Here is a 10,076-nt window from a genome sequence, read left to right on the forward strand (position 1 = left end):
GAGATTGAGAAAGCGTGCATGCAGAATCGTCGAAACAAGAGAGCTACTGATCCAACTGTGGTTATGGCAAATCCTCAAAACAATGATGGGTTGAATGGAGGGGTGCCAGAAGTGGAGCAAGGACAAGCTCAAAATTCCATTGTGAGAAAATTACGAGATTATGTACTCCAAACTGTTACGAGAGTACAAACATGTATAAGACCATCGACTGTGCAACATTAGCTAACTTTCTAGAGCTATGTGGAACATTCAAGTATAATGGGGTGAGCGACGATGCAATTAGGTTGAGGCTATTCCCATTTTCGCTGTGGGATAGAGCTAAAAGTTGGCTGAACTCCCTTCAATCCAATTCTATAAATACTTGTCAGGATTTAGCTCAAAAATTCCTGGCCAAGTTCTTTCTCCATCGAATGCAGCAAAGGGAGGGGATAGATGAATAATTTCTATCAGATGGAGGGGGAGTCTTTGTATGATGCATGGGAATGTTTTAAGGAGTTGTTGAGAAATTGTCCCCATCATGGTATTGAGAAGTGGATGTTCGTCCACATTTTTTATAATGGGTTGTGTGGTACTACTCATATCATAACTGATGCTGCAGTAGGTGGGGCATTCATGAGTAAGAGTGCCAATGAAGCATATGAATTGTTAGAAGACATGGCCACCATCAGCCACCAATGGTCTGATGAGAGGTCAACCGGTGTTAGAAAGGTTGCCGGAGTTCATGAACTTGATGCCATCACTACCTTGACTGCTCAGGTTGCTTCCTTGACAAAATAGTTGCAACATAATATTATGTCTGCTAATGCCATTCAGATGCCAGTAGGTTCAAAAAATTGTGGGGGTCCACACTCTTTTGATCAATGTCCTTCAGGTGATCCTAATAATAATATTCCTATGGACTAAGCTTAGGTTCAAGTAGTGGGAAATTTTCAGAGGCCTTTCAACAACCCATTCTCTAACACTTCCAATCCTGGTTGGAGAAATCACCTAAATTTCTCATGGAAAAACAATCAAGGCCAACAGCCACAATTTCATGGCCAATAGCAGTAGAATATGCCACAAAAGCCCTTGAATCAAGCTTCCTCCTCACAACAGCCTAGGCCATAAGTTCAACAAGAAAAGCCCAATGAATTGCAAGCAACTCTGTTGAATCTCACCAATACTTAAACACAGTATATGACTGAGACAAGATCATCCATTCGAAATCCTAAGACACATGTGGGGCAGTTGGAGAATATGTTGAATAATAGACCTTAGGGGAACTTTCCTAGCAATACTGTGGTGAATCCCAAGGAACAATGTCGGGCCATCACTTTGAGAAATGATAAGCAAGTTGAATAATATGTGCCTAAATAATCTATTAAGAAGATCAAAGAGTTGTGTGAGACATCTGGTTCTTAGAGAGAGAAGGTTACTGAAGACCATCCTATTACAGAAAAGGCACCTCCAGGTTTTATTGTTGATTCCTCAATTAGAATCCCATATCCTTAATCACTTAGGAAAAACACTCTTGGTAAACAGTTTTTTACGTTCTTAGAGGTTTTCAAAAAGTTAAACAATAACATTGATACGAACCACACCAACGATTGTCGTGAAACCCGACACCAAATATGGCAGCCACCAAGAACACACGAAATTGGAATGAAGAACCGCGACTCAATGCTTAGCCAAGCACGAACCTTGGTATAAGGAAGACGCAATAAATGGGGATGGGAATCCGTTTGATAAGTCAGGTTGAATGCCACAAGGAACCCCTTGATAAGTTCTAATAGTTTCTTCAAGAACTCAAGAAGAAAAAACTCACAAATTTCATTTCATCATAATCTGCCTTTCCCAAACGTTTACAAGGCCTAATATAGCCGAAAATTACATCAAGACAAGCCTCTTTGTCTTCCTAAAGAAAACCGAAATTTAAAGACAAGCTCTTTGTCTTCCTAATAAAAACCGAAAATTACAAAAAAAGACTCTTGGACTCACACAAGTCAAGTGTTTGACTTTTTCATAAAATAAACAAAGACTAAATAAAAAATACAAGATGACAAAATACAATAAGACTCATCAAGCTCCTAAACTAAGTCTACTTTGATGAGTAGGATTAGTCTTTGTTCTCCTTCAGTGTTGACCATGGTCTCCTCTTGTTTTAGGACTCTGTGAACTAGGCTGTTAAGTTCTTCTTTGAATCTCTTGGCTCGTGCCCTCGTCACCGGACCAACTGGAACTTGACTTGGATCTTTAGTCTTGGTTTCCTCATCATTCCCCCCTCTTTAAAAGGATTTGACCTCAAATCGTCACCTGCATCAAAAGGACTCAAATCAGAAACATTAAAAATACCACTAACAGTATACTCACCAGGTAAATCGAGTCGGTAGGCATTGTCATTGATCCTTTCAAGTACTTGAAATGGACCATCTCCTCGAGGTAGCAATTTGGAACGTCTTTGTGCTGGGAATCGTTCTTTCCTCATGTGTAACCATACCCAATGACCGGGCTCAAAAACCTGCTTATGACGACCCTTGTTAGCTTGCTTAATGTACTGTTCAGTCCTTCTCTCTATGTTGAGTCGTGCCCTCTCATGGATTTGCTTCACAAATTATGCCTTCTTCTTTCCATCTAAATTCAAATGCTCAGAAACAGGTAAAGGTGATAAATCCAAAGGAGTTAGAGGATTAAAACCATAAACAATTTCAAATGGTGAAAATTGAGTAGCAGAATGCATGGAACCATTATAAGCAAACTCAACATGTGGTAAACAATCTTCCCAAGTCTTAATATTTTTACTTATGATAGCCCTCAACAAGGTGGATAGAGTCCTATTAACTACTTCTGTTTGACCATCGGTTTGAGGATGACAAGTAGTAGAAAACAATAGTTTTGTCCCAAGTTTACCCCACAATGTTTTCCAAAAGTAGCTTAAGAATTTAGCATCCCTATCTGATACAATTGTCCTAGGCATACCATGTGATCTCACAATCTCCCTAAAGAACAAGTTTGCAACGTTAGAAGCATCATCAGTTTTATGACAAGGGATAAAATGAGCCATCTTAGAAAATCGGTCTACCACCACAAAGATTGAATCCCTCCCACGCTTACTTCTAGGTAAACCCAACACAAAATCCATCGAAATATCAACCCATGGTGAACTAGGAATAGGTAGGGGTGTGTAAAGGCCATTTGGTTGAACTCTCGATTTAGCTTGCCTACAAGTGACACACCTACCACAAATTCGCTCAACATCTCGTTTCATGTGGGGCCAAAAGAAGTGCTCTTGTAACATAACTAGGGTCTTAGCAACTCCAAAATGTCCCATCAACCCTCCCCCGTGGGATTCCCGAACTAACAAGTCTCTTAAAGAACAATTAGGTACACACAACCTATGCTCCCTAAACAAGAAACCCTCATGCCTATAAAATTTTCCCTCAGCAGATTTTTCACAAACACCATAAATCTCCCCAAAGTCATGGTCAACAGGATAAAGCTCCTTAATGTGTTCAAAACCAAATAACTTAGCATCAAGAGTAGAGATTAAGGCATACCTGCGAGAAAGGGCATCAGCAACCACATTCTCCTTACCTTGCTTATACCGAATGACATAAGGAAATGTCTCAATGAACTCAACCCATCGTGCATGTCTCTTGTTGAGCTTGTGTTGGCCTTTCAAATGTTTCAAGGATTCATGATCTGTGCGAATCACAAACTCTTTCAGCCACAAATAGTGCTGCCATGTTTCTAAAGCTCGCACTAGTGCATACAACTCTTTGTCATAGGTGGGGTAATTAAGGGCAGCCCCACTTAGCTTTTCGCTAAAGTATGCAAGCGGTCTCCCATCCTGCATAAGAACAGCGCCAATACCTATACCAGAAGCATCACATTCAACTTCAAACGTGTTAGAAAAGTTAGGCAAAGCAAGTAAAGGAGCATGAGTAAGCTTGTATTTAAGTAGCTGAAATGCCTCCTCTTGTGCTTCACCCCATTTAAATGTTACATTCTTTTTGATAACTTCTGTAAGTGGTGCGGCGATGGTGCTAAAATCCTTCACAAACCTCCTGTAAAAGCTAGCAAGTCCATGAAAACTTCTAACATTACTTACACTGGTGGGGGTTGGCCATTAGTGGATGGCTTTGATCTTCTCCTCATCAACCTCAATACCTGTAGCACTCACGACAAAACCTAGGAAAACAAGCTTATCGGTGCAAAAAGTACATTTCTTGAGGTTAGCATATAATTTCTCTTTCCTAAGCACATCAAAAACAGACTGCAAATGTGAGGCATGATCATGCAAGCTCTTGCTATAAATAAGAATATCATCAAAATACACAACAACAAATTTTCCAATGAAAGCACGCAATACATGATTCATTAATTGCATGAAAGTGCTAGGTGCATTAGTTAATCCAAAAGGCATGACTAACCACTCATACAATCCATGTTTAGTTTTAAATGCAGTTTTCCACTCATCTCCTTCTTTCATTCGTATTTGATGATACCCACTCTTAAGATCAATCTTGGAAAACACACAAGAACCATGCAACTCATCTAACATATCATCTAAACGAGGGATGGGATGTCGATATTTTACCGTTATGTTGTTGATGGCTCGACAGTCAACACACATCCTCCATGTTCCATCCTTCTTAGGAACGAGAATCACTGGAACAGCACAGGGGCTCATGCTTTCTCTCACATGCCCTTTCTCCATCAATTCTTCAACTTGCCTTTGTAGTTCCTTAGTTTTGTCAGGATTACTTCTATATGCTGGTCGATTTGGGATTGAAGCACCTGGAACAAAATCAATTTGATGTTCTATCCCTCGAATAGGTGGTAAACCATGTGGTACCTCCTCAAGAAACACATCCTCGAATTCCTGCAAAATAGAAACAACAACACTAGGCAGCAAAGAATCAAGTTGGTTAGTGTTCAAAAGAGCCTCCTTGTACATGAGTAAAATCATTGGCTTTTTTGTAAGCAATGCTCGCTTAACCTCACTTTTTTTTGCATAAAAATTATTTTGTTTTCTCTCTAATTTTCCCTCATTGATCGAACTCTTCTCTTTCTTTTCTCTCTCACTTGATTCGACCATTTTCTCTCTTTGTCTCTATTTTTTCTCACTCTCATTCATCTTTTCACTCTCCTTCTTTTGCTCACTCAATTTTTTTTTATCACTCAATTTTTGCAACCTCATTTGGTCTTCATACACTTGCTTTGGCGTCAATGGAGCTAGAGTGATTGTTCGTTAACGAAACGTGAACGAGTACTTGTTGCTGAAGCCATCATGCTGCACTCGCCGATCAAATTGCCAAGGCCTTCCTAGAAGGAGGTGTCCAGCTTGCATGGGAACCACATCGTACAATACCTCATCCTTATACTTGCCAATTCGAAATGATACCAGCACCTGTTTTGTAACCCTCACTTCACCACTATCATTCAACCACTGCAACTTGCATGGACAAGGATGTTTAAGCGTTGGGAGCCCCAGCTTTTCAACCATGGAAGAACTAGCAACGTTAGTGCAACTACCACCATCAATAATAACACTGCATACCTTGTCTTTCACATGACAACGAGTGTGAAAGATGTTCTCTCGCTGCACCTCTTCTTCCTCTTCTTTTGCTTGCTAGTTTAAGGCTCGTCTTGTGACTAGTGCAAGCATTTCACCAGATTCTACCCCAAACTCCTCACCACCCATAGAAGCGTCCTCCAATGGTGGCATGTCATCAAGATCATCTTCCTCTTTGGAATCTATCTCCCCATTATCCCGAATTACCATAACTCGCTTGTTTGGACATTGGCTAGCTATGTGTCCTCGTCCCTGACATTCAAAACATTTTATCTCACTAGAACGAGACGAAGTAGGGGCTGTTTTACCTTGAGGGGTCGTGGATGCTTTTGGTGTAAAGGATGAAGTAGGTTGGTCTTCTTTCTTTGGATAGTTCGACCTCCAAGGTGTTGTACTTGGATTGTGTGGGCTCGGTCTTGGCTTTGAACTTGTACTACCCTTCTTGAGCTGCCTCTCAACTTTGATTACCATATGCACCAAATCTTCCAATTCCACATAATGGTGTAGCTCAATTGGATTAGCAATCTCTCGGTTCAACCCATTCAAAAACCTTGCCATTGTTGCCTCCCGATCCTCTTCCACATTGGCTCTAATCATAGCCATCTCCATCTCCTTGTAATACTCATCAACACTCTTGTAACCTTGACGAAGACCTTGCAACTTAAGGTATAGATCTCGATAATAATGAGATGGTACAAATCGTCGCCTCATCACCCTCTTCATAGCCTCCCAAGTGTCAATGGCACGATCTCCATTTCACCTCCTGTTGATGCACAACTGATCCCACCAAACAATAGCATAATCAGTAAATTCAATGGCAGCTAGTTTTACCTTCTTCATGTCAGAGTAGTTGTGACAATCGAAAACTAACTCCATCTTCTTCTCCCACTCAAGGTATGCTTCAGGATCACTCTTCCCCTGAAATGCTGGAATTCTCATCTTGATATTTCCTAAATAATTATCTACCTGGTTCCTAGCTTCTCTATCCCGACCATACCTCCTATGGTGACCCGCCGACATCCTATCAAACTCTTCATCAGAAACTACCCCTTCCAAATCCCCTTCATTCTCATCCTCCCTTTGGTACACCCTATTCCTCCGAGCCCTCCCTTGCGTTCCCTCTTCTACCCTATCCAACCTCTCATGTATTTGCTCACACTCCGCCCTCATCATCCTTCGCATCTCCCCAATTAGTGCTTGCATTTGTAGATTCGGAACTTCTAGTGGTGGAATATCATTGCTTGCATTTTTCTCTGGATTTTGTGCCATGATGGAAATCTGCAAAATAAGGTTAGAATAATATGGAGAAAAGACCTCACCACACTCCCTCACGTGTTTCGCTCGAACAATATTTTCACTCAAATCCCCTCGTGTTTCACTCAATTTCAATGGCTTTTACCCTTAAATAGGCTCACACCTCTACCTTTTTTCCACTCATATTCTTCTTTAAGTTCTTTCAAAACTAATCACACAATATCATGGAGGATTCAAGTAGCAAATCAAACCAGAACAAACCAAACAAACATAGAAAAACTGATGAAAAATGACGAAAAATGATGATTTTTGGATCACTTGTGTGGGGTTTTGGCCAAAAGGCCTCTAGACCATAAGGAACAAGATTAGAACAAAAAATTTTAAGAGAGGTTTCCAGACTCTTTTTTTTTTTTTTTTTTGGTTCGGATCCTCTTGATTTTTCTTTTCCTTTCTTCCTTTCTTTTTTTTTATCTCTCAAATTTGATAAACCAGATACTCAATTCCTGCAAAGAAAAAAAAAATGAATACCAAAGAGCCAACCCGAAAACCAAGCAATCTGTGTTACTAAAACAGATTCAAGAACAAACCAATCTATGATTCAACAACACTCCCAATAACATGAAAACCCATCTGTGAAAACCAATAACAATAACAATACTCCCCAAAACAATCTGTGGTACACGCCCAATAATAGAGAACCAATATTCCCCAAAACCAATAATAGAGAACCAATCAATCCGTGGCACCAAAACAATCTCAGATTTCACCACAAATAAAGCAACAATTGAAACCAGGGACACGATTGAAACAAGGGAATTAACAATACCAATTTGTGGCTCTAGAGTACTTTCAGATTTCACAAAAAAAATCAATTGAAACAAGGGATAACAAAGGAATTGAAACTTTGTGTAGACTAGTTTCGGATTTCAAGGGATTTCACAAAGAAATAATGGAAACTTTGGAAATAAGGAAATGATTGAACAAGGAAACAATTCGGTTTTTACAATAAGAACCCTAATTCATGAATTCAGAAACAAAAAGAAAACAAATTAGGGGAAATTTCAGAAACCCTAATTCAATTGCACGATTTGAACAATGAAACGAAAAAAAAGAAAAACAAGGAAACAAATGAAATAAGGAAATTAACTATAGTAGCTTCGGATTTCACAAGAAAAAAACAAGGACAAAGAACTCAAAACACGACTAGATGATGATTTTTTTTTTATTTCAGAAACCCTAATATAAGAACACGAATTGAATAGAAAAACACAAAGGAAAGGATAGGCCAAACTGGATGATCCTAATCTCTGATACGAACTGATACGAACCACACCAACGATTGTGGTGAAACCCGACACCAAATATGGCAGCCACCAACAACACACGAAATTGGAATGAAGAACCGCGACCCAATGCTTAGCCAAGCACGAACCTTGGTATGAGGAAGACGCCACAAACGGGGATGGGAATCTGTTTGATAAGTCAGGTTGAATGCCAGAAGGAACCCCTTGATAAGTTCTAATAGTTTCTTCAAGAACTCAAGAAGAAAAAACTCACAAATTTCATTTCATCATAATCTGCCTTTCCCAAACGTTTACAAGGCCTAATATAGCCGAAAATTACATCAAGACAAGCCTCTTTGTCTTCCTAAAGAAAACTAAAAATTAAAGACAAGCCCTTTGTCTTCCTAATGAAAACCGAAAATTATAAAAAAAGACTCTTGGACTCACACAAGTCAAGTGTTTGACTTTTTCATAAAATAAACAAAGACTAAATAAAAAATACAAGATGACAAAATACAATAAGACTCATCAAGCTCCTAAACTAAGTCTACTTTGATGAGTAGGATTAGTCCTTGTTCTCCTTCAGTGTTGACCACGGTCTCCTCTTGTTTTAGGACTCTGTGAACTAGGCTGTTAAGTTCTTCTTTGAATCTCTTGGCTCGTGCCCTCGTCACCGGACCAAATGGAACTTGACTTGGATCTTTAGTCTTGGTGTCCTCATCAAACATCCCCTTCATTAAAGCTTTAGAACAGATGCCCAGCTATGTAAAGTTCATGAAGGAGATTCTGTCCAAAAAGAGAAAAATAGAGGATTACGAGACTGTGGCTTTGACGGAGGAGTGTGGTGCTATTCTACATAGGAAGCTTCCTCAAAAATTGAGAGATCCAGGTAGCTTCACTATTCCATGCACTATCGGGAGTTTTGAATGCAAGCGTGCTTTGTGTGATTTGGGGGAAAGTATTAATTTGATGGCCTTATCTATGTTCTAGAGGCTCGGTCTTAGTGAAGCAAAGCCTACTACTGTTACTCTTAAACTCGCAGATCAATCAATCAAGCATCCAAGGGGTATTATTGAAGATGTGATAGTCAACGTAGACAAGTTTATTTTCCCAGTAAATTTCAATGTACTATATATGGAAAAGCATTCTAATGTTGGGAGACCATTCTTAGCTACCAGGCAGGCTTTAATTGATGTGAGAAAGGGTGAGTTGAGATTGAGAGTTCAAGGGGATGAGGTGGTTTTTAATGTATTCAAGACAATGTCTTATCTGAGAGCGAGTGACAGTTGTTATTGCATTGATGTGATTGATAATGTAGTTTCGAGAAGAAGGTGGAACAATGATGCCTTAGAGCCGTTTTGGCAGGTGGTGAGGAAGATAATGATGATGTCAAGATGAGGGAATATGTGAGGTGGATAAACTCTTACCAACCATACAAAAAGTAGTTCGAAGAGTTGGATCAAGGGAGAGAAAGAACATTGGCATCCATTGAGTAGCCACCAGAGTTGGTATTGAAGTCTCTACCAGATCATTTATGTTATGCTTATTTGGGTGAGAAAGAGACTTTACCTGTAATTGTATCCATTGCACTTTCTAAAATAGAGATGGACAAGTTAATGAGGGTTTTACGAGCTCATAATTTAACCATTGGTTGGACATTGGCAGATACTAGAGGGATAAGCCCTTCAACAGTGATGCATAGAATCTTGATCGAAGAGGATAGTCAGCCATCAATAAAAGCTCAGCTAACACTCATCCCAACTATGAAATAAGTAGTACTTGAGCAGATTCTTAATTGGTTAGATGTTAGGGTAATCTACCCAATTTCTGATAGTGCATGGGTGAGCCCAGTGCAAGTAGTGCCCAAGAAAGACGAGATGACTGTGGTAAAGAATGAAAAGAATGAGTTGATTCCACCATGAATAGTGACAAGATGGAGGATTTTCATTGATTGCCGCAAATTGAATAAAGGAACAAGGAAAGAC

The 10,076-nt window shown here is 39.6% G+C and overlaps 1 protein-coding gene and 1 non-coding gene across 2 annotated transcripts; one reads left to right on the forward strand and one right to left on the reverse strand.

Annotated features, from left to right (window-relative positions):
- Window positions 1-417: 417 nt before the first annotated feature.
- LOC133807768 (small nucleolar RNA R71) lies at window positions 418-524 on the reverse strand. The gene has a single exon (XR_009879662.1). It is a non-coding gene; the product is annotated as a small nucleolar RNA R71 (small nucleolar RNA).
- Window positions 525-8,844: 8,320 nt separating this feature from the next.
- Window positions 8,845-9,489, forward strand: LOC133806337 (uncharacterized). Its single transcript, XM_062244452.1, has 2 exons — window positions 8,845-8,980; window positions 9,134-9,489. Exons 1-2 carry the CDS (start codon window positions 8,845-8,847, stop codon window positions 9,487-9,489), a joined length of 492 nt encoding a protein of 163 aa, XP_062100436.1.
- Window positions 9,490-10,076: the final 587 nt, after the last annotated feature.

The sequence above is a fragment of the Humulus lupulus genome, chromosome X (genome assembly GCF_963169125.1).
Source record: "Humulus lupulus chromosome X, drHumLupu1.1, whole genome shotgun sequence".
Lineage (NCBI taxonomy): Eukaryota > Viridiplantae > Streptophyta > Magnoliopsida > Rosales > Cannabaceae > Humulus > Humulus lupulus.

Coding starts and splice junctions, on each gene's coding strand:
- LOC133806337 (XM_062244452.1), top strand. CDS start 8,845: ATGCCCAGCTATGTAAAGTTCATGAAGGAGATTCTGTCCAAAAAGAGA. Junction 8,981..9,133: donor TCAAAAATTGAGAGATCCAG/GTAGCTTCACTA, acceptor TTAAACTCGCAG/ATCAATCAATCAAGCATCCA.